Source organism: Borostomias antarcticus, assembly GCF_949987555.1.
Source record: "Borostomias antarcticus genome assembly, chromosome: 7".
Lineage (NCBI taxonomy): Eukaryota > Metazoa > Chordata > Actinopteri > Stomiiformes > Stomiidae > Borostomias > Borostomias antarcticus.
This window is the reverse complement of record NC_140240.1, coordinates 7,100,736-7,125,960: the sequence shown is the minus strand read 5'-3', so window position 1 is coordinate 7,125,960 and position 25,225 is coordinate 7,100,736. Positions and strand designations below refer to the sequence as shown.

The following is a 25,225-nucleotide window of genomic DNA, read 5'->3' as shown; positions in this document are numbered from 1 at the left end:
AAAATTAATTGAAACACATTGTATCAAATCTTGCTTTATTGTGAAAACAAAGTTATGCAGCACTTTAGCATAAGTGTCTTTCATAAGTATGTGGAGAAGTGTGTGTAGATCTTCATTAGGCATTAATGGGAAAAAAAGGTATTCTCTGGAAAGGAAAAAACGGTGTCGGTTGACTGGTAGTGGTGTTCAGGATTTTTCATCACCAGAGAAACATGTCTAAACCAATTTCAGGGAGACGCTCAACATAGGAACCTGTAAAGAACAAATTTATTTATTTAATTTGTCACAGGGGTTCACTCTCACAGGCAGTATATCAAAACTGGAGGTGAGATTTATAGATGTGCCCTGACAGCAATGTTACCTGTCTTTTACGATTCTTGTGTTGATGGATATAACTCTGTTCTCTCTGTATGGATGTTAGATCCTGTTTGTAGGTCCCCTTGTAGATACCTGATTGACGTTTCACATAGCTCTCCGTTTTCTGTCTGAGTGAAATAGAATAAAATTAAAACAAGTTCTGAAGTCCAGTCTTACATTCTTTCTGAAACGTATGGTTTGACATCATTGTGATAACTCATACAGTTAACTCAAAAGATAACTGGACAGTGACAGTTATTTTGCCTCTGTACACCTCGACTTGCAATGACCATAGAACATGATAATTTAAAGGTGTTTTCATCCATATCAGGTGAAGCTCTTAGAAATCAAAACCATTTTGTACATAGTCCTCCCAACAAAAACTATGAGGACAGATTAACATTACGTACAATACAGTAGTTGTGTTTAGTACTTGGGCCCTCATCCACTCAATGACTGCCTGAGGTCTGTGACACATAAATATCAACAAATGCTGGGTGTCTTTCCTGGTGGTGCTCCGCCAGGCCTTTACTAAAGCCACTGACTTGCTCTAGTTCTGTCCAGAGTTTGTAGGAATTGGTTGGAAGCCATACATGACCAAACCATAACACAATCGCTGCCATGTTTCATATATGAGGGGTTATGGCAGTTCCATATTTTCTCTTAACCTTCTTCTTTCCACTAATCTTCTAGGCCTACTGTATGTCACACTTTGTTCCAGAACTGTACATGCATTTTATGACACTTCTTTGGTTCTAACGTTGACATCACCAGCCTTAGAAGGTAAATGCAAAGTCTGAAATCAACCGGAAATTAACAGTACTCTGCATGCACAAACAATGGAAAGAAACACACTCTACGTGGTAAAAACAGCTGTAAAGCCAAATACTTTAGATGCCCTGAAATGGGTAGACTATGCACAGTACAGTAGAGGATGTGATTTCTAAACAGTTTACCAGATATGGATAGAAAGACCCTCAAAAAGACAGACATTCTGTACTTTAAGCCCATACTAATAGTATAACTTCAAGTCTAAAAGGGGAGGAGTGACAAAATGCTCCCAACGTGTCACTGATTGTGCAAATACATTGAGTTGTGTGTGTGGATCACTTCTGCACTACTCACCCTAGCCGTTTCCCCATGATGGTCTGAAGGAACCTTCGGGCAGAGATTTGACCCAGGACTTTCCTGTAGCTGTTGGTGAAGATGGCATCAGCGTGTCTTACCGACCTAAGATGGGGGATGGATATGAGGACATCAGGGATCATGTCATTGTAACGCTGGATATGGTTTCTCCTTACGGTCAAAGAGTACACGGCTTCCAGTAAAAACCCAGTACAGTCATACTGTAGGAAAGCCACTGGGGCTTTGCTGTGGCACTAACCGTAGCTCAGCTTGTTGTGTGAGAGGAGTATTGCTCCCTTCTAGCACTGGTTCAGGATATGAGGTCATCAGGATGGACATGTCCCCCTGCCCAAACCTGGCAACATAAAAAAAACAGTCATATTTTAACATTGTCAAGTTGGATTAGAAACCAACAATGTTGAGGTTTTCAGATTCTGCTTGTTCCATCATGAGAATAAATCTAAAGTATATATGAGGTAATATGCTCTTTTGAACAAACTAATCATATGCACTTTTCAGATTTATTCAGGTCAGATGAATGCTCTGATTCATCATTGTTCTCTTTGTCTGCATAACTGTTTTTGTCTGCATAATTGTTACACATTTTAGTGACATATAGACCTGTTGACCCTTGTTAGCATAACAAGAGCACAGGACACATTGTGACAGGCAGAGTAGGATTCAGGACATCATGTTCATAGACAGTTTTCTGGCTGTAGGGACTTTTCTTGTCATTTATGGGAACCCAGTTTTTATCTTGCATGCACACAGCCAATGCTCAGCACAGGTAGAACATTACATTTGTAATAATAATAATAATAATAATAATAATATATATATAACTATTTTACTAATGTAATATATGTATATATATATTTACTGTATATATTATACAAACAGCTGAGAGAGACCATGTGCCCTGATCAAGGAAAATAAGACATTACAGTATGTGGTTGATAACCTCTGTTCAAGTGTATCGCTCTATTCAGCATCAAAATTATAAGCAAAACAGATTATTGTATTGAGTTGACTGTTTTGCAGAGAGGCAAAGATGATGGTGCTGACATTTTAAAATGTGATGGTCATATCACATATCACAGCTGGTCATATCTGGCTTATGATATATCAAATAAAGATACAAGATTGTCAATCACATGGTACTCCTGCAATTACTACCAATTTCACAGTGATTCCAGGAGCAGAACAAATGATTAGTGACCTTTCACGGTTCAACTGGCAGTGAGACTGATGTGAATTGCTTCACATTTAAGTTGGATCATTTAAAGTCTACTGTATAAATATATCATTATTTTAGAACACAAGATCACATATTAGTCATATTTCAAGACAACTTGTAAGCTACTTAAAAAAACATCAATCACTGATGGCCATTCACCAAATTAATGTATTGATTCAAATACATTTTGTGGGATATATGTACAGTAATGCTATTGAAATTATGATTGAAAGTCAGTCAGAAGTCTCTGAACTTACCTTATAGAGGGGTAGACTGGGGAGCCTGATAAAGACATAACCAAACAGCAAAACACTAGCAGTGCAGCTCTCTCCATCATCACGGCTACTGTAGGTCTGGGCAAAATGGATTGCTGGAAGAAATGACAGCAGTGTTTAAATTGCATTACAAAAAACGCTGAAACCACAGTTTCTTCACTTGGCCTCATCTGATACCAGAGCCCTGGAGTTCTAGTAAAAGTAGACTTGTATCCCGCAATATTTCACTCAGAACTTCAGAAAACAACAAATAATCAAAATAGCTTATCTTGGTTAAAAAGGGAAACCTTTGTTACATAGGTTTTATGAGGATGAGAAAGTGATTATGATTATGAGAATGTGTGTGTTAGTTGCATTTGAAGATTAATAATCAAATGTTATCAGAGGCTGTACAAAGAAATCAATTAATATGTTACATCATATATAATACACACACACAGCATACTGTAGCTAACTAATAATATGACATAATTTAGCAGTTTTCAAGAGCCAATAGTATATCAATTGATGTATTATTCTAAGTATGTTACCTTGATTTATCTTTTGCTGTGCTGTGTGGATTCTCCTGCTGCCCTTAATATCAGTTCCTTATGCAGGCTTCTCTAATCATTATTCCTGTGTGTGAAGTACAATAATAGCCACTGGACAGCGAGTAGATTCTGGCACCTCTTTGTGTGTATTCATACCACACTCCTCTGAATAAATATTTTAAACCAAGCCAATCACAGGGTCCAGTGACATCACCTACAGTAGTGGTAGGCTACTTCTCTCTCTCTCTCTCTCTCTCTCTCTCTCTCTTTCTCTCTCTCTCTCTTTATCTCTCTCTCGCTGCCAACATTATGTACATAGTTAAGCCTTGTATCAGTTTGTGTGTGCACATAATTCACGATTCAAAATCAGTTTTATTGGCCATGTATATGGTTCACACATACTAGGAAGTGTTCACACATACAGTACTAGGAATTTGACTAGGGTTAAGGCATACAGTATGCTGTTGCAGACATAGGACAGGGTGCAGGACAGGGCAGTGCAGAATGCAAAAACAATGAAAAAAACTGTGCAAATACAAAATACAGTGCAAACAAAATACAGTGCAATATAAAATATGATATACTGTTTTAAAAAGAGAGGCGCAAATAAAATGTATGTACTGAACTTGTCCATGCGTTTATCTTCAGTAGACTCGACTACTGTAACGGCATGTATACAGGTCTCTCTAAAAAATCGATCAGACAGCTGCAGCTGATTCAGAACGCTGCTGCTCGAGTCCTCACTAAGACTAAGAAAGTGGAGCATATCACACCAGTACTAAGGTCTTTACACTGGCTTCCTGTCTGTCAAAGAATTGACTTTAAAATACTGCTGTTGGTTTATAAAGCACTGAATGGTCTAGGGCCAAAATATATCTCTGATCTGCTCATATGCTATGAACCATCCAGACCCCTCAGGTCGTCTGGCACAGGTCTGCTTTCTGTCCCCAGAGTTAAAACAAAACATGGAGAAGCAGCATTCAGTTTTTATGCTCCACATATCTGGAACAAACTTCCAGAAAACTGCAGGTCTGCTGCAACTCTTGGTTCTTTTAAAAACAAGCCTGAAGACTTTTCTTTTTGCCACTGCTTTCTAAGAGGAGCTATGTTTACCAGTATACTGCACTGTAACTTTTATTTCTATATTCTATTTGTCCTGCTTTTTGTTTAAATGTCTATAATGACTTGCTTTTTGTTTTAATGCTTTTAATTTGTCCTGCCTTTTGTTTTAAATGTCTATAATGTCTTGCTTTTTGTTTTAATGCTTTTAATGTCTCATATAAAGCACCTTGAATTGCCCTGTGGCTGAAATGTGCTATATAAATAAACTTGCCTTGCCTTGCCTTGCCTTGCCTTGCCTTGCCTTGCCTTGCCTTGCCTTGCCTTGCCTTGCCTTGCCTTGCCTTGCCTTGCCTTGCCTTGCCTTGCCTTGCCTTGCCTTGTATACAGACTGGAGTGTGGTGAGTGCATGTAGGCTATAGTGTGTGTGCAGAGTGCAGTGTGATAGATGAGCGGTTATATTTATACAGTGTGTGAGTGCCATTAAGGTATGTGAAACAATCAGAGGTTGTGTGCAAGTGGTGCAAGGGGTATAGAGTCAGTGGGGGGAGCGTCATGGGGGGGACATGAGCCTTGTTAATGAGTCTGATGGCTGTGGGAAAGAAGCTGTTTTTGTGGGATGTGGAGCAGGTGGACCGCAGTCTCCTGCCAGAGGGGAGTGGGTCAAAGAGACTGTGACCGAGATGGGAGAGGTTGGCCACGATCTTTCTGGCCCGTTTTAGGGTCCTGGAGGCGTGCAGGTCCTGTAGGAATGGCAGTCTACAGCCGATCACCCTCTCAGCAGAGTGGATGATGCACAGCAGCCTGCCTTTGTCTTTGTCTGTTGTGGCTGAGAACCAGATGGTGATGGAGGAGGTGAAGATGGACTTGATGATGGAGGTGTAGAGGAGTAGGCTACCATCATTGCCTTTGGCATGTTGAATTTCTTCAGCTGCCTCAGGAAGTACATCCTCTGCTGTGCTTTTTTGGTGAGGGAGCTGATGGACAGCTCCCACTTGAGGTTCCGGGAGACACACTGATTATTTAATTGTATTTTACAATTAAATGAATAGTTAATTTGCAGCATTTAAAAAAAATCATATTATCATTTATTTGTAGCTGATCATGTAACATTTTCGTATAAATTAACCCATGACAGCTAGGGAGACCCATGAGACTCACGAGAGCCCGAGGAGAATCAAAATGTGTGTTTTGCTAACGTATCCGTAACCAAAATATAACATTCCCATTACCTCTAGGAACCAAAAAGTGTTTGCTGGGGGTAGTTCAAGACGGACTCAATTAACGTAACGTACTAGAGGAGGATACTTTTGACAGACGGACGTTTTTTTTGTGTGTTCTGTTAAAAAAAGTGAAGAATGACAACGGTTTAGCTTGACAGCGGAACGATTGCAGCGTTACATTAGCAGAAATAAGCATCGCAATATCAGCTAATGATGAAAAGTGGAAGTTGTAGGGCTATAGCTGTTTGAAAGTTGCTCGTAACTGTTAGAGTGCTAGGTTAGGTCGAGGTTAGTCTCTATGAATATGAAACGCACCAAGGGCTTAAGACCTCTGGTATCGTTTCTACAACGATGGCCACATAAAGTGAACATAGTAAGTCACAGGTTTTGTTCGAAGTTGATCAGCATCACATCAAAAGAGGAGAACAGGGTAGATAAATTCAAGACTCAGTTATCCACTGGTCCGAGTTTTCATGAGTTCGTCAAGGACGCCTCCCTTCTCAGCCAAAAGCCTGCCGTTGGTTATTTGGTTGACGGATACACTGACAAGCATGCGTATCTTCCTGAGGATTCAGAAAGGGGTAATTCAAGGAAAGGTAGGCTATGTACAATGTGTTACATTAGCTACAGTCATTCGGATAATGTAGAAAAAATGACTGAAATGTATTGTTTTTGAAAATACCATTGCCCATGCCTTTGTCTTATAGTGTGCTTTGAAACATATGGCTGTCAGATGAACGTTAACGACACAGAAATTGCCTGGTCCATATTGCAGAAGAAGGGTTATCAACGCACAAGTGATTTTACAGAGGTGCTAAACAATACTTAACAAATAATGGTATAATAATAATAATAATATTAATAATAATAATAATAATATTAATAATAATAATAGGTAATATCCTATCCTTATGTTTTCCAGGCTGATGTTGTCCTCCTTGTTACATGCTCTATAAGGTAGGCTAAAGTACACATGTGTATACAGTATGGGAATCTCAACAATGATTTGTTGATGTTTGATCTGCAAGTTTCAGCATATCTGATGTGAGGACTAACCTTTCAGAGAGAAAGCTGAACAAACAATCTGGAACAGACTAAAGCAACTCACAGCCCTGAAGAAGAGACGGCTAAAGACTTGCACACCAATGAAAATTGGTGTTTTAGGTAGATGACTTGACCAAAATTATTATTTTTATTATTATTCTGTGGATACATTACGCTAATTTAACAGGAGCTACACTGGATGTCACAGTGTGTGTGTGTGCGTGTGTGTCTACCTCCAGGCTGCATGGCAGAGAGGCTGAAAACCGAGCTGCTGGAGCGGGAGAAGCTGGTGGATGTCCTGGCTGGTCCAGATGCGTACCGGGACCTCCCGTGGCTCCTGTCTGTGGCCCATGGTGGCCAACGGGCGAGCAACGTGTTGCTCTCCCTAGAGGAGACCTACGCTGATGTCATGCCTGTTCACCACACCCCTCAGGGGTACAGTGCTTTTGTGTGAGTGACTTTCTCTGTTAGGCCTGCTGCAACCGAGGCAGTTTACTCCTGATCTGCTGTGTGCACCCATAGGCATTCAGTATTATTTATCTGTGTCGTAGGTCTATCATGCGAGGGTGTGACAACATGTGCAGTTACTGCGTCGTCCCGTTCACCCGAGGCAGGGAGAGGAGTCGCCCCGTGGCCTCCATCCTTGAGGAGGTCCGTATCCTGGCTGAGCAGGTGAGATCCGCCTTCCCTCAGTCAGCAGCTGTAGGCGTCCGCACGTGCTGCATCTCCCCTCTCCGTGTCTTCCCAGGGAGTGAAGGAGGTGACCCTGCTCGGTCAGAACGTCAACAGCTACAGGGACACGTCTGAGGAGCAGTTCTGTGGCCCAGATCCGAGCCAGCTGAGCCGGGGTTTCCGGACTGTGTACCGAGCCCGACAGGGAGGCCTGCGCTTCGCTGACCTGCTGGACAGGGTGTCCCTGATCGCACCAGACATGAGAATCAGGTTCACCTCTCCTCACCCCAAGGACTTCCCCGATGAGGTACGATGGCTGATAAGAGTTTATGATGATCATGCCGTTATTCTGATTCTGTTTTGTCCATAGTTTGGCTAGTTTGTGATCTGGCATTGTTTACCTGACGTGGGCTCTCTGCTCTATCCTGGTTTGTCTGCGCAGGTGTTACAGCTGATTGAAGAGAGGGGGAACATCTGTAAGCAGATCCACCTCCCTGCTCAGAGTGGTAGCAGCAGTGTCCTACAGGCCATGCGGCGGGGGTAAAAGACCGACCTTTAGAAACTGCCTATTGATTCAGCTGTTTATTAGTATGAAAGAGGTTTAAAATGTCATACATTTTAATGTACTGTGTATTTGTCAATTTTGAATTACAGCTACACAAGAGAGGCGTACCTGGAGCTTGTGGAGAACATCCGGAGGATAATACCGGGTAGACAATATGAGTGTTTGATATGAGCTCTAACTGCTGTGTGGAACTATACGCTGTACCCAATTATCATCGAGAGGGCTGAATCTTTTGTGCTGTATGTTGAAGAGATATTTTCAACCTTCAACCTTAAGTCTGTCTGTGTGTGTGTGTGTGTGTGTGTGTGTGTGGGTGTGTGGGTGGGTGGGTGTCAGGGGTGAGCCTCAGCAGTGACTTCATCGCAGGCTTCTGTGGGGAGACGGAGGAAGACCACCAACAGACCCTGTCTCTGATCAGGGAGGTGGGCTACAATGTGGGATTCCTGTTCGCCTACAGCATGAGGAAGGTGAACTCAACCATCTAAAGCCCTCACTGTTATGTTTAATCTTTGTAATGTGATTTCCTGTCTGTACCCTCATACTTCCTGTCTTCTCCTCTAGAAAACCCATGCGTTCCACCGTCTCCAGGACGATGTCCCAGCCGAGGAGAAGCAACGAAGGTTGGAGGAGCTCATCAGTGTGTTCAGAGAAAAGAGTGCCAAAGTCAACGCCACACTCATCGGCAGTACACAGCTCGTCCTAGTGGAAGGAGTGAGTACTGCGACTGGATTTCTACTGCATCTTCATTTTTTGAGATACCTATTTTTCATCTGATTTTATCATGGGGTATTTATGTCTTAGAAGCACAGTCCACTTGTAATGAGGAGGCTAAAGTAGAGTAGTTGTCAAGTAGTGAAACTCACTCCCCTAGTATAAAGGATGTGCTAACGACCCTGCTGAGCGGGATATCTGTCTTGGCATAATTGCTATTTTTGCACTTTGCCTTCATCACTAGATTATGTTCTTAGTCACTTGTTTTAGAAAGGAGATACACTTGTGAGTTCTGGCAAGTAGTAGTACAATGACTTTTCCTATGTTAAATGCAATTATTGTAAGTCGCTTTGGATAAAAGCATCAGCTAAATGATTGTAATGTAATGCATAGCTGTTAGCACATCCAACTTGGGAGCACAAGGTTGCAGGTCCCGCCCTTAACAAGGGTCTGAGGAACGAGCGACACATAAAACACAACGTAGAGTGAAATGAAGTCCGTCACAGACTGGTGGAAGAGTGTTTCTCGACTCCTAGATTTCTTTCTTTTTTTCTCAGGAGAGTAAGAGGTCTGCTCAGGACCTGTGTGGGAGGAATGATGGGAACGTGAAGGTGATCTTCCCCAGACAAGATGCAGCCATTCAGCCTGAAGACACTTCCACCGCCCCCATCAACCCCGGGGACTACGTCCTCATCAAGGTAAACTACAGTTCCATGGTTTGTAAGTATGTCGGTAGGGAGGGTAGGTGGTGAGTCTTGACTTACACTTTTTGGCTGAAACACTGTTTGAAACAATACAGAAAAAATGATTTGATGCTTATGTAGTGCTGTGCTTGTTTGTCCCCCATGCAGATTACATCAGCCAACTCCCAGAGTTTGCGAGGCCGTGCGCTGAGCCACACTTCCATGAGTGATTCAGTGAGACGTCTGTCTGACCACTGCCATGACGGACAGATGGGTTCGGCCTGAACCAGACTCATCATCGGTTAGAGCTTTAACCAGTGCACTATTGGAGAGTGTGCACCTGAGGATAATGGAGAGTTTCATGGAAAGTGAGACCGCAAGACGTTATGCCATGATGGACCCTTGCTACAGCACCATCATTTGAAAACACCTCAAACCACAGACAACAGACAGATAAAAGATAAACTATTGATATATATATTTAAAAAACTGTATTATTTAAAATGTGTTAATACAAATTTGTTCATCATTATAAAGATCACAGTGAAGCAAATTTTGATTACTTGAATGGCCCAACACTTCATTTTCTGCAGTTCTTTCCTCTTTCCAAAGACACATTCCTTTTTGCAAAGACCATCCCCTTCTGTAGTATAAACAATTAATATCTAATGCCACCTGAATTACAATCATCACAAGCTAAAAAATCATCTTTGTTAACACTTTTTTTGGACTGTAACAAAAACTGTTCTCCATGTCAATGCGAATCCTGATTACATCTGTCGTTTGAGTGTTGATTTGAAAATAATAGAATCTCTTTACGTGCCGTTCATCCTGTGAACTGAACATCTGTGCCAATCAGCATGTAATCCTGGAAAGTTGGAAAAAAAAGTACATGTTAAACATAATATATTGATAGGTATGCCGCTCATTAACTTTTAATGATTGCTTGACCACTAATCCAGCAGAGAGGCTGACATAGTCATACAGAATCTCACTGTACCTTGAGGACCTGCAGCTGAGTGTTCACAAGGTTCATCTTCCCCAGCGAGGGAAGTGGATAACCCTTCTGCAGCCGAGCTATAGAGGACAAACGCTGGGTTGGTCATCCTGTGGTCAACCACAACAGCAGAGCAGTGGCATCACATATCCAACGGAATATGAAAGCAGCACTTACCATTAACCTTGGGTATCACAGCCACCTTGAGGACCATCAGTAAGATGTTGTCAAGAGATTTCACCTGTTTGCAATATTACATATCACTCTTTAGATACATGTCCAGAAGGATGCAAGACTTGTTTTTGCAAGTAAAAGATTTCTGGGACTATCTTTACCTGAAAGTCTCCAACATAACTAGTACCCAGTGTCATCGCCATCCTGTGGAAAACGGCCATTATCAATCTCAGTCCATCAGCTCTGAAGGACTTTTCATCTGCATTTGCACTCGTGGGGACTGTATGTAACACTCACTTGTTCAGGGTCACAGCTCCAGCCAGTTTCACATATGCCACGTACACTCGAGCGCTTACACTGGCCTCCTATGGAGACAACAGAGAACATGAAGAGGTAAATAAAACGGACGATGCCTGAATGACAGCATCCTACCTCCTTTCTCCCTTGACTGTTGCTGACCATATTAAGGACAAAGAGGGGCGACAGCGTGGTGTTGGGCTGGACGGCATAGGCGGTCACAGTGCTGGTGGCCTGCAGCGTCACGTTGTTGGGTTCAAAGGTGACGGCGGGCTCCTTCGTGGTCTTCACCAGCAGTTTCATCATCAGACCAGGGAAACGCTTCGCTATCTTGAAACAGATACATAACAAACGTCAATGTAGATCCTGAGGAGACAGCTGATGCTCTCGCTCAGAAACAAACGGCCAACGAGGCAGAGGGGTTAGTGTCGTACTCGTCACCTGCGGAATGAATGTGCCGAATGTTCTGGTGTTCAGTCGGATGGGAGAACTGGGAGGAATCTGTCAGAGGCAAAGGGATAGTGGAACTTTGATCTCTATTTGGATGAGTGGCTCTAGAACAAGTACCATATTCCCTAACATTTCCTTTATGAGAATTATAAGCTCACCATGTCATCAGTGATGTACAGGCTGAGAGCGCCGACTTTGTTGTAAACAAAGCCGGCGGAGTTGATGGTGAACGAGGAGACCCCGATGTACAGCATGTTGTTGACCTGAGGAGGCAGGGAGAAAGGCGCAGCTGCGAACGGAGGCTCCTGATGTGCTCCGATGTTATAGAACTCACCCTTGAAAAGAAAGTGAAAGAGACGGATTGAGCGAGAAACGGACAGAGGGGAAGATGGAAGAGACAGGGATCAGATAACATCAGACAAGTCATCTGAGTGGCTGTTTGCCTGATTGTGTTACTGTGAATTGATCTTGGGTCTCTGTCTCTCTATACTGTCCCCAAGCTGTATCCACAATTTAAGAACGATGATGCACTGACTGACAGGAGGCGACTCACCTTCAAACTGAAATCAATGGAGGAGTTTGAAATGGTTGGCGACGACACCATTGAATATTCAATCTCAGCATACTGGTCCACTTTGGCTAGAACTGAAAGATAAAACCATAACAAGCCCCATGTAATGCAATCAGAATCATAAATTGTAATACTAGTAATTGTATTAATGAAAAAGTATATGCATGCTAGAATCAGGGCTGGGGTCAGTTCAGTTTCAATTCTAACAATTCAGAATTGAAACATAAATCAATTGTGTCACCTAAGGCAAATTATTTCAAAACTTTTAGACAAGAGTGATGAGAAAGTTTTTGTATCAAGTGTTTCAATTGTTGCATTTTTATTTAATCTCATATCTTGAATTGACTAAATTGGAATGGTATTGACCCCAATCCAATCTAGAATAATGTTGTTAGCCTCGTGAGACCATCCTGATCTAGTGAGCAATAATCTTGTACCATTGAGTGTTTTCAGCTGAGGGTTCATGTCGGATATAGCATCGGCCACCAGGGGGCAGATCTGGAACAGACACGTTACAATGATGGTTAGCAGGTAAAGTGACGCATTGAGTTATAAAGACTGAGATTGTTCACTAGGCTGTTGCTCACCTGTTTCTGCAGTGCACTCTGCAGGGCCTTGTCAATGTAGGAACTGAAGAGGTTATACAGCCAGCTAAAAAACAGGAAACGCATAAATTCAAGAGGTTGTGACTACCTCTGTGGTAGATAACGACAAGGAACTCAAACCTGCAAAATTCACATTTCTGTCATGTAAAACTGCTTTGATGCTTGCTAAATCCATTGGCGTGCCACTGTATCGCTTGCTTTTTTTTTAGTTCAAGACAATATTTACCCATAGACTGGATTTACCTGGCTCCTCCATGGAATTTGACGCTGGCGCTGCCCAGGTTGGCCACACAGTTGACACTACTGACCACAGGCCGACCTGTCTCGTCGCTCTTAATGGCAATGCTTGTAGTGATGGTCAGTCCATTCACCGCCAGGTCGAAAGAGCCACTGTCTTTTCTGTGTTGTTATAGGGAGAAACAAGATGTCAACACAGACCCTTGGGACAAGGACTGCATGCTATCATGCATCTTACTGTATAGGTCAGGACACTGACAACCCCCTGCCCCTCTCTTCTGCACTAACATGAATCGTAGGTATCGGACCCTCCAGTTGCCATGCAGGTTGATGATGGCGTTCCCTATGGACAGGCTGACCCCTGTTCCTGGCACCAGTCCCAGTGCAGACTTGGGCAATTCCAGATTGACTATCTGGATTCTGCAGGATACAGTAGCAACAGTTTCAGATCATAGTGAATAAAATGTGTTGTAGTTCACACACTGCTAAGTGAAAGCAAATGCACAATAGGGAAACAAACATTCTTGTGTCCTTACCCTGTCAAACTGTACTTGACCTTGCCAATGGGATCAACTCTCTGTGAGCCTGAGATGTCTGGAACCTTGATGGCTTTGAGTTTCTGCTGTAGAGATGCCATGCCAATCTGTCTGCCTGCAAAGACGAGGGAAGGGCATTAAAATGATCAGAGTCAAGTTAGCTTTTCAACGACTCCTCACCTATCATCCCATATTCAACCCACCATATTCAAGGCCTTTCTCTGTGAGTTTGACCTTGACGCCAGGGTTTGCACCCAGGGTCTGGGGAATAAGAGCCAAGATAGCCAGCCAACACCATGGGGACATCTTGACTGCAGTCACCTGTGGAAGGACACAATCAATATTATACCTTTAGGTATGCAGTAGGCTTATACAGTACACATAAACAATCATTAGGATAAATGCATATTTTCTACATGCAGAGATTGGGATCTGTATAAAATGTTTCACTTGACAATTGTAGTACATCAGAGAATGTAAGTGTGTTACATGTCCTATGAAGATTGTATGATGCTTTGATGCACACAGACAAGCTGCTTCCTTCCCAGTCAATAAACGTAATTAAAGGTTTACTAGTTCCTTGTGAAAAGCAAAGTAGTCACAGTCCACTGCACTGAACAAAGATCTGACCTACCAACTACCTTTTGGTTGCATTTGTCAGTTTGTACAGTTAATAATTATGCATCAGGGACAAGCAGAAGTTTCTGGAATGGAACACTTCCCTTTCTGCTGTTCATTCCTCTACCCAGAGACACGACAGATACTTTTTTTCCTCCCTTTTTGCAAGGACTATCCCCTTCTGTAGTATAAACAATACTAATAGTATAATATCTAATGTCACGAATTGAAAGAATTACAATCACCACAAGCTGAAAATCATCTTTGTTTATACAAACACACTTTTACTAGAATAACTGTTCTCCATCTCACTGATCAACATAATTTATATAATAATGTTCTTCTGTTTTCTGGTTATTCCATCTCTTGAGACAATACCATCCCCAGCCACAGTGACAGCAGCGTCTTCCTGCTGAAGCCCAGGGGGATGGGAGCCATGCCCATTCAGCCTTAATTCACTTAGGCCTCTGAAAGAGCTGTGTGTCTGTCAGAGCTGAATATAAAGCCACATGACTTGTGATGAGTTAGTGGCTGCTGGATTTTTATTGAATTATGTTTGGACTGAAAATAAAAGAGCAAACAAGATGGTAGACAGAGCTCGTTCACCAGCTAAATCACACACATGTGATTGAGAATGTTTGTGAAGGAATGTGAACTCCCTTTGGAAAGTTTATTGTTACTTGAAGCCTATATTAATTTCTTTTTAGTGGTTTTACAATCCGAAAAATACTAAATGACGAAATATTAGCCTATTCCATGGCTTCAACCACCCTTATTCTGTGTTCTCACACAATAGCATGTGCTTATCAACCCACCATCTAGATTGCTGCTACACAGATTTGATTCTGTAGCCTATATCATCATTATAACAATGCCTCTTACTAAATATCGCACTCAACATGATGAAGCACATTCCACATAAACACTCACTTGTGTTTACACAGTCACACAAGGAGGTCCATGGGCCCACTAGGAACTGCCTATTTTGTATCAAACAATATCACATGTAACACATGCTTTGTACTACATAAAGCGTCTTTTAAGTACTTACCTTAAACTTGAAACAGGGACAAATGGCTTCTCCTCTCTTGGTGTTGTTCCTTGCTAGCCTCAGGACGAATGAAAGGGGAAGTGAGACACATGGCCTTTAATTCAGTCTGCTGAACCAGGAAGAGCTGTTTGAGAAATGGTGTATGATTAGCCATTGGCAAGTCATACACCATTTCTTGAAATTGTACTTCTATACATCTATGTCCAATACTTCTACTTCAGCATACCTGAGAGTAAAGTACACAAAAAAGAGTGATAACTAGTGTCAATAAAAATGTAGGCATAGATAGAATTCAACCCCTGACTACAGCAAAACAGAGGTGTTGTTTTTACAGCAATGATGAATCATGCTTTTTTCTTTTCTTGTTTATTTTGCAGTCAAATTCTCCCAAGAGTCTGTCCATGAAGATCGTATGTGGAATGTGGAAAATGTATTCCCTACATGGAACACTCCAATTTTTCTGCTATTAATGAAAGTATTAATGTTTCAAAGGTGTATTTTTGTTACACTGAAGTTCTAAAGATATCCAATAGATGGCAGTCTTGCAGTAGCCTATATCTCCCTAAAGCCTATACCTCCCCAAGTCAGCCCTATCCAGTAGTCCCACTATAGATCAGCCAAAAACATAATGTCCTATCAATCATGACTCCCAGTATAACAACTTCTAATGATGTACTGTATAATGTGATACAGATTGTATTATTTGTTAAACTATTATTTGTGACTATTGACCTTCCTTGAACCTGCAGAGTGCATCTGGTTGACATAGCCATTAAAGCACTTTTATTAATTATTGTGAGGAAACTTTTAACTGCTCTCTTGTGAGAGGATGAAAGCACAATGGCTTTATTCTTGCCACTGAACAGGAAACAACATCAAGAAGGGTGAGGTTGGAGCATGAGCACGTGTCAATCTGTGTTGCTCTCAGTTTGGGAACATTGAAAGATTTTTGTGGGTTGCTAGGGCAACAGATAATCTATGCAGCAGCCATTGTGAATACAATATGCTTGATGATGAAAACTGAATTCCATATTAACAGCTGTTGTTTACTGAGCCCCTTTAACACTGGATCCCATAAAGAGCAAATTAAAAAATGTGCTTTGGTGGACCATGTGACATACAAAATGCATTTTACATTATCAGACTTGGATGAGACAATTCGGATGGCTTAAACAGCATAGAAGGCAAAGCAAACAGTGTGATGTCTACTGTATATTGAGTATATTGATAATGCATGGCTTTGAGCATAATATTCACAGTGATTTGAATAGTCTGACCTGGATATCTAAATCAGTCATCACAAAGGCCAATACTGTTGAGGGGAACCAAGGGAACACGCTACTTGTAAATGGTTTGACTGTCCTGTAATAGGGTGGCACAGATGGCCTAACCCCCCCTCCGGTCAAATGGCAGGGGGAATTAATTCATTTATACAGTAGCAATCATGGATGCCCTTCCCCAGATGACTGGTACAGTGCCATCCGGAGCAGACAATATTGACAAGCTAGATGGAGCAGAGGTTACTGACAAAATACTGAAGTATTCTGCATTGCGCTGAAAAAGAAGGCACTTCATCTTGCATCTGAGGCGAGCTGGGCAGTGCATCGGAGATCTGCTGAGAATAACAAGCAGGGGGCACCATAGTGGAGTGATGTCTGACAAGAGAGCTGGAAGTGGCTCCATTCCACTCAATCTCTGAACGTCTCTGTCATTATACAGTATGCCAACAGCATTGCATGATGCACAATGACTCCATTGTAATTGTCTCACTGCATGGGGACGTAGCCCACTGATGGAGATGGTAAACCAGGACTAGATCCAAACTCCGCAGGGTCCGAGGACCACAGCAAAGCACGGAACAGCCTCGCTCAAGCTGACGAGTGTTTGTGGACCTCAAAGGAAACGTTGAGGAATTTGAACTTTGTGTTTATATTTTCCCTCCAATATGCATGACACTTTGCGCTGAGACACCCGCTTCTAATAGATACTAGACCCTACTAACAAGGCTAGATGCTCATATCACCTGTTTAAGTTATTTAAATGATATATGTACGGGGGGGAAATGTTGTCACTCTGACAAGAGTGCCACTACGGAGGTCTGCGCGGACCTGAGCTGGGTCAGAGCAGTGAGGACGGACACCCTAAATCAATGCTCCAGTGTGTCAAGGTATAAAAGGAGCAATGTGCCCTGAGAGAAGGCCTGTCTGTGCCCCTGCTCCATGCAGCTGGGGGGCCTGGGCATGGCTCCACCACCCTGCGTCTTGTCCCTGCTGCATCTACTACTGTCGCCCCCTGCTACATCCACAGTAGCTCTGCTACTCAGTACATCCAGGCTCATTCAGAACTCTCCTGCACCGCTGCAGATACAGACTACGGGTTTCTCTTGTGCCTCTGAGTGGGGTGTGTATATGTGTGCGTAGGGCGTGTGTTTGCCCTAATCTGTAAATTGACTGTTGTTCAGATGAAAGGAAAAATGTTGGACAGGTTAAGAATATATGACTGATTTTGTGTTTGCATGGTCATACAATATGTTTAACTTACATTTATGAGTGAAAGGTACTGCATATCACGGGTGAACAGAGTCTTGTTTGATGCCCTTGATCTTATATCCCACAAAGCCTGAGCTGATCGTTTGATCTTTGATGGAACGTGTCAAAACCTTCATTCACACTTTTTTTTATATTGTTGCACTATCACTCCTGTATCTCAATCCTGTATCACTCATGAAAGATCTTCAAATTCTGTTTTAAAATAAAGGGTACACACTCGATTGCACAGCTATCAACCTTATCACTCAGAGCTGATATTGAAGGCTGTGCTATCCTGTCTTCACTCCCTGGGATTCTCAATGAGGAGTGCAGTCGTTCACATACAGGTAGAAAAAAGATGAGAAGGAAAGCTGTGGGTAATCTAATTAAAGAGGTTACATTCTAGTCCTGTATATTAATGAGGTATACAAGATAAGTTGAATATGTTCTCATGTGGTACCTGTAATTGGTGATAACATGGGTAATGCAGCCTGACATGCTGGCCATTTCACATAGTGCAGTGAAATGGCCAGCATGCTTTAACAAGCGAGCTCATGACGAATTAATCAGGCCTACCGATACAGTCATCTTCCCCGGGAAAGATATGTGCAGCATCCTACAAATGTTAATCATTCAGAATGATGTGAACACGGCCTGCAGCTGCCAGTTTAGTTCAAATCCTAATGACCCAGAGTGGGTGTTGTAATGGTCGTGGTCCAGATGCTGCATGCTGGGGCGTTAGGGTTCGGGAGGATGCCATGGCTCACTTCCTGTGCAGCTGTGAGAAAGCTGCACTCCCTGCCATGTGAAACAGCGGCAAGGCCGGACACACATGCGCGGTAGAGCGTGGACGGGTGTGTCCCCTCTGACCCTATAGTTCCTGAAACGGCCACCTGGGGGGGCTGGACTATGGGTCATGCCCTCTTCAAAAACCTTGTCACTATAAGCATCTCCCAGATTAATTACAGCGAGCTGTCACAGGCATGATTGTTGGGGAGAATCCAGTTCCTTCGTTTTGACTTCAGAGTTCCTATCTCCCCTGTCACAGGGGGGCTACCATGTGGAGGTGGAAGGAACAAAGAGAGGGAACTAGCCACGTCCTGGCTGTCCTGGGCTGGGAGAACGGAGAGCAGGGATCCGACAGCTAAGAGACAGGATGCTGGAGGTCCCCTTTGAATCTTTTCAAAACAGTGCAGATTATTTGGCAAAGCCATCCTTATGATTTTACACCACAATCTGTCACAGAGGGAGGAAACAGCCTTTTGGGCGTGATCTGCTTTACATTTAGCAGTTGAGTTGAATTCTACAGTGGTTTGTAGCCTAATGTGGCCTAACAGTTTGGAGAATTAGCCTACTGGAACGCTTGCAGTAGGCTACTACTGTATCAGGCAGTGTATTGTGCAGTAGTCCTACAATGCACACTAGCCTACTAGTCAGAGCTCGCAGTGTAATTCCATCTGTAAAATGTTGATAAGATATGCCCTTTATTAACGGTAAAAGCTTGTTCCCATCAACGCAGAGGCCGTTTAGGGTAGAGTTTAGAGTCTCTGCATTGATGATGGGAACTAGCCTCTACCCTTTATTAATCACACGCTTGGTAATCAAGAGTAAAATCATTAGAGATTAGCTTACTTGGCTCAGCACTTTTAAAGCTGCCTTTTGAAGTTGGTGATGAAGTTGGAGCAGTAAAATGCTGATTTTGCACATTTTAATTAGAAACTGTGAGCAAATTCATATTTTCCTCCACAAAAACAAGCTGACCACTAATTCAACTCATTGGAAAACACCTTTGTTTGGCAAGGCCTACATGACAAGCAATGATAAGTGGCCTTAATTAGCCTACTTTTAGAACATCTCCTGTTTTAGATGCGTAACCTGCCACCATCTCCCATGGATTGACCTATCAGATCTCATTATCTGCTCCATCAGTTGATGGTGTATTGCCTCTGTTGCGAGGAGATGCATTCAAGTTGTGATAATGCAGAGGATGGCGTCCAATCAGAATTTACCTGGTTTCAGCACTTCTGTGGCCAGCAGTGCACCCACCTGCCTGCCAAACAGGGCTATCCTTGCCTTCAGGCCAGATCAGCCTTGCAGCCCCCAGTCCCAGGTAGGAGGGGTCATATCTCACTGCAGGCTGACTGGAGGTGTCAGTGCTCCGGCCTGGCCGTGGCTGAGGCTCTGGGCCCCTGGCCATGGATCGACTGGGGAGTAGCAGGAGAGATAGAGAGTTATGTCTATGACATACAGAGTGCCGACTCAAACATTGGACAAAGTTCGCTGCCTAGATGGTTGATCCAAGTTAAGGTTATTAAGCTGTGTTCATTCTGTTTTTCCACTAATATGCATAATGTCACAGTGTTGCACTTTATAGACATCATTAGAGTATTGGATAATACAATGGACAAAGCACTGAAAAACACCAATGTCAGCTCTAATAGTTGTCCTACAACAAGTGACAGAAAGTATGCTGTACTGCATTGCTGCAGTTGTGTAGCCTACTTCCAGTGGGCCTGCTATCACAGCTTCTTATTGGAAGAAGAGGATTGTTGTTTTCTTGCGGCATAACAGTAATAGTTCACTATTTATTAGGACTGCTTTGAGGTTATGGTTGATTTGCCTGTAGGTAACTAGGCTACATCAAAATGCATTGAGGGACACTTCAAAGCAGAGAAATCCAGGAATTAAACGCATGAAATATGCTTTTAAGTTTTCAGCATACAGAGACAGCTGGTAAAACAAGCAAAAACAATGGGAGAGAAGCATGGAGGTGGTTAATCATCCTGAAACATATATTATATTATTAAGTCCAACAACAAATTGGACAGGTTTTTATACCGGCAGTATTGTACTAATATTGCAATAATATAACTAGATACTGCTGGATACTAGCTCTGGTACAGTGCACTAAACGAACATTTGAGCCTACAATCTAGAGCTTTCATCAAACCATATTCAATCCCACGATGCTCTCTGTAGGTCAATATCACAGCAAAGCGCTAATGTGACTTTATAGACCCTACCCATGATTCTCCATTGCCACACCAGCTGATTGACTGCAAACTTGGTGATGCAGGCATATTAATGTTTGTGAGGCATGGAAGAATGCATCGACTTTTGGGCCTAAGAGCTCCAGTGGTAAATTATTACTTTATCCCTGGAGCACAACACACAGGAGATGTGTTTAGCCAAAAGGTTTACAGTAGCTACTACCCAGGGTAGGAACAATGCTTTGGATTTGCGCTTCATCAAATCAATGACTTAGTCAGGAGCTGAAATATCTTATGTTTAGGCTACTTATTATAGTCGTACAGTAGCCTATATGGCACAAAGCACATTTGTGCCTCTCTTACTCTGAAAACGTAATTTAATGTTATGTATTGCTCTATAAATGTTCTTAGCCGGTAGACAAACATACTCCAGGAGCTTGCTCGATCGCCTTGTTGAGAGGGGTCAGGGAACAATTTTTACAGCTCACTTATCTGGCCCCCGGGTGATTACTGTTTTTTTTGCTTCCCTCTGGAATATGTAGGGGTGGGATGTCTGCCCACCTCCCTTGTTCTCTGTAAAGCGCATTGTGTTGCCTCTGGGTATGAAATGCGCTATATAAATAAAGATTTGATTGATTGATTGATTGTTGATTTAAGTTATTTTCCCTCAAAACACTGGGGAGTTGACTGTAGCGTAGGCCTACATAGTCTTGTCATTCAACAGAATATACCTTTTAATAAGCTGCAGGATCCTCTTATCTCGGTGATGATTAGCATGCTTGATGAGTCATTATTATGTATGTGAGGTAAGCTTATCACCGGCCTCTGTATTTAGAGAAGGGAACTTCTAAAATACACGTAGCCTACAATAGCTTGCAGTAGCTTAGACCAATACATTTGCGCCAAAGTCACTAAGGTTAGGTAACATCAAGTGGATGGACGGGCTCACAGCTTGAGAAGAAGCGCTAGTCAGACATTCACAGGATCCCTGGACTTCTCCGCCGCTGTTCCTCCCTCTTTCACTCTCCTCCTCGTCACCCTCCCCACTCCAGACTACTCATTTGAAGCTCTCGCCAACACACTTCTACGGGATCCCTCAGAACAAGGAAAAAACGACGGGGCGGTGGCGGTGTTGGATTGATTTGATCGTGGCGCGCAACGCCATCCTCACCTGGATGAGTGTTTGACAGAAAGGTAGGTGGCAAATCGTTGCAACCAGTTAAAATGTTGCGTATTAGATTCTAATTGTTCGCTGCGCTGTGAGAATGGCATGATCATTCCTAAGAAATTGTTGTGCGTACGCGGATCCTTTTCTATATGCCGAGTTTTCGAGGCGACCTGCGCATATGCTATTTGTCGATAGGACCGTTTCCAATAAACAGTGAGACCTCAACACATATTTTTGTGAGGGAAAGAATGTCAGTGCTGATTGTTCGGCTGATTGTTTGTTCCAAGTAGACTACATGCTCGTGCCTGCACTGCCTGCTCAGAAGATGCGTTCCAACAAGACAGACAAGATGATAGTGTCGAACCCGATTTGAGCGCGTCAGCGCGGATGGTCAGCAATTTTCCAGGACCCCGCTTGCGTTCGTTAGATGGGGCGGTGCGACTAATGAGAAATGTGATGGTCTAACTGCCATGGCACGCAAAGCACACCGAGGCGCAACTTGTAGCGTCAACGACACGGATGTCCATATGACACATTCTCTTACGCACAATTATATACAGCAGGCTACTGCCTACTAGCTTATGTGCAAACGAGTGCCAGACAGGCCCACTGTGTAAGCGACGAAAGCAATGGTGGGCCCAACACATTTAACATATTGGATCAGTTGTTCACGAAATAGAAAGCCTAAAGCAAAAAGAAAAAGTCTTGGAAAACAAGTAGGCCTAGACAATACAAAGTTGCTATTCTAGCTAAGCTATAGTTAGGCTATATGCTTTGTAGCCGAGCAGAGAGAAGCAGGGCCAGTCGGGGGTCCATGAAGTGCTTAACTGAGTGCCATGAAATATATTCCATTTCAATCCCAATGGGAGGTGCAGTAAGGGAGTGCTCTCCGAAGTGGCATATTTATTTGGATTATGTGGCTAGCCTACAATACTGTTCCGGGTCACCTACTGTATGTTTGCCTTGCTTTCATTGTATGTTTACAGATTCTTATGACACCCACACCGTGTTGAACCTGTGGGAATGGTGCAATTATTCTCTTCACACAAGCAAGGTACTATGTGTGCTTGCAGTGATTACATAGATACCTCCAGATAGTCTCTGAAATCTCACTTCATCCAGTTGGTAAACAACATTGTTTTATACTATCTCTCGTGTCAGCCATAGATCAATATATTTTTGTCCATGGGTGCAATTTGTCTCAGTCCACCTGTCAAGGTAAATCGAACCCAACTTTGACTTTGCACAGTCCACTTGCTTGATTGTTCTCAGACACACCCGATTGTCAGGATACATTCAGACTGACAGACACAGGCACACACACACAAACGCACACGTGCACACACACACACACACACACACACACACACACACACACACACACACACACACACACACACACACACACACACACACACACACACACACACACACACACACAAAATATGCTATGAGAGACTCACTCCACAATACTCTCATGCAGAACTGCACGCACAGCATGCTCAGTCAAGCATTTCCAAAATAGTTTGTTCTGCTGAAAAAGAAACAGCCATTGTTGTGCGCTTTGGCCTTTGTATGAACATACTTATAATGAGTGACAGTATTTCACTGACACACATCCCTTGGAGGAGTTGCCTTCTTCCAAAAGCTACACACTGAAGAAAGGCTACTGCATCGTCAGCATCGTCTCTCAGGAGTGAAATAGAGTAAACATTCAGAAGTGTAGTGTGTGTGTGCGTGTGTGTGTGCTCTGCTTTCTGCATGCTCAAGCAGGTCCATGTATGGCCATTGGTTTTCCCTGTAGTTGTTTGACAGCAAATCTTACTGGCTTGTTCCAGAGAGCCCATGGTCACTAATGACAGTTAAGGTGATAATCTCTTTGGTGTAATATTATTTTGTGATTGTGACACTGCATGTCATTTCATATGCATTTTTGATGAGGCCACGTGTCTCTTTGTGATTTTGTCATACAGTGAGTGGTGACCTTTTCATGGGGCTCCATTCTCCATGGTTACGGTTGGTAGTGTTTGTCGTACATCCTGGTGAATAACAGAGACATTCACAAGCACATTGACACACCGGTGAAAATCATGCTTGTATACAGTACTTCAATACATACTTTGTAAGTGTCTTTTTTGGCTAGCATTGTGCTTGAGTTCCATTGAAAACTCTATAAGCTTGATCAATGATGATTAGCCAGACTAAGATAATATTCAATAGCTGGCAGTCTTTACATCTTCTGTCCTTGTCTGTTAAGACATTTTAGTAGGCTAGTTATGACATCTGGTTAATGGTGCAGCATGAATCAGATCACAAAGAGGCGATTATCTTCAGGGCCGTCCTTTGATTGGGACATGTATAATTAGATCACTTCAGCAGAAATTGCCATCCTGATTTAGTAACAAGCAGTCAAAATGAATACAGCTTGTGCATTTTTATCAAATGAATGACCATCTACTTACAAATATGATGAAGCATTATACAACGGGTAGTTCTGACCTCGCAATCTGATTGGTTAAGAGCCGTTGTGTATGCCACGATCAGGCCACGATATACCACGGGCAAAGCCTCTTTATCGTTCTATGTGAAATATTACTGCGCCAATTACTTGCTGTAAAAACGTTAGTCCCATTGCACAACGGTCTGTCTTGATTACATTATGGTTTCTCCTCAAGAAAAATTTAAACAATCAATGCCAATTTTTTGTTGTTCTATCCGTCCTGTAGCCTACCACTCTGGTTTATCGTCACCATCGTCGCAGTTGCGCAGCAAAGGTAGGCTACATTCCGTTCATGGCTAGCTGGGCTGGTCAGGAGCTAGCCCCGATGTGACCCCAGAGATACGCTGTCGCTCCTCTAATCTGGGGTCACGTATATAAGGATAAAGAAAGGGGTGACTGGACTATTCCAAACGGCAAATTTCAAATCTGATGCTCACCATGCATTCCTGTAGATGTCTTTTGTCATGTCGGGGCCTTGTCGGTTCGTTTATAGGTGAAATAACCACTGTTATAGCCTATTTTTCACTCACTGTTCCTTCGTTTCAGGGTTTTCTGCTTCTTCTTCTACGCTCTACCGGAAATAGGGCTCATTGTTCGTAGCTTTGAAACTCCATAGCCCGCGTTCACAGCCACGTCAGCGTAGCTTGCATAGAGTATGAATCAGGCCTTAAAGCAGCTTGACAAACGCAAATGTCTACAGCTCTCCCCTAGTCATATCCACGTTTGAGTTTGAATTGGAAACTTGCGTTTGGTCGGCTATTAGTGCTCACCCCATACTGTAGAGCTTTTCCTTCAGACCGCAGACTGGCAATAGGACCTGGTAGAGCTGACGCAGCTGGTAGAGCCGTGCCAGCTGCCCCCCCCCCCACCTCGCTCTCTTCTGCTGAGGGGGCTGACAGGGAGGAGGTACCGGGATGTCAGTGCATCAGTTCTTGTGAAGAGTCTTCCTGTCTCCTGAGTAACATCCCGCTCATCCCCGGTCTTCCGTGCCACATCTGCGTCTCACTCAAGGGTAATTTCTC

General features: G+C 43.0%; 3 protein-coding genes across 3 annotated transcripts; 1 reads left to right on the top strand and 2 right to left on the bottom strand.

Annotated features, from left to right (window-relative positions):
• Positions 1-216: 216 nt before the first annotated feature.
• ghrh (growth hormone releasing hormone) lies at positions 217-3,056 on the bottom strand (the record flags this gene model as incomplete). The annotated part of the gene is made up of 5 exons (XM_084441005.1): positions 217-252; positions 362-485; positions 1,483-1,587; positions 1,742-1,837; positions 2,977-3,056. The coding sequence occupies 5 exons, from the start codon at positions 3,054-3,056 to the stop codon at positions 217-219; spliced, it is 441 nt and encodes a 146-aa protein (XP_084297131.1).
• A 3,026-nt stretch (positions 3,057-6,082) lies between these two features.
• Positions 6,083-9,923, top strand: cdk5rap1 (CDK5 regulatory subunit associated protein 1). The gene is made up of 13 exons (XM_084441276.1): positions 6,083-6,402; positions 6,514-6,617; positions 6,729-6,763; positions 6,870-6,970; positions 7,090-7,300; positions 7,402-7,522; positions 7,599-7,829; positions 7,965-8,062; positions 8,177-8,232; positions 8,424-8,554; positions 8,649-8,798; positions 9,356-9,496; positions 9,650-9,923. The coding sequence occupies exons 1-13, from the start codon at positions 6,105-6,107 to the stop codon at positions 9,764-9,766; spliced, it is 1,794 nt and encodes a 597-aa protein (XP_084297402.1). The 5' UTR covers positions 6,083-6,104; the 3' UTR covers positions 9,767-9,923.
• Positions 9,924-10,100: 177 nt separating this feature from the next.
• On the bottom strand, positions 10,101-13,654 carry bpifcl (BPI fold containing family C, like; the record flags this gene model as incomplete). Its single annotated transcript, XM_084440775.1, has 15 exons — positions 10,101-10,349; positions 10,482-10,558; positions 10,656-10,719; positions 10,814-10,856; positions 10,950-11,017; positions 11,112-11,279; positions 11,391-11,450; positions 11,558-11,734; positions 11,953-12,044; positions 12,408-12,468; positions 12,558-12,621; positions 12,819-12,974; positions 13,101-13,232; positions 13,349-13,463; positions 13,552-13,654. The coding sequence occupies 15 exons, from the start codon at positions 13,652-13,654 to the stop codon at positions 10,308-10,310; spliced, it is 1,422 nt and encodes a 473-aa protein (XP_084296901.1). The 3' UTR covers positions 10,101-10,307.
• Between the last annotated feature and the right edge of the window lie 11,571 nt (positions 13,655-25,225).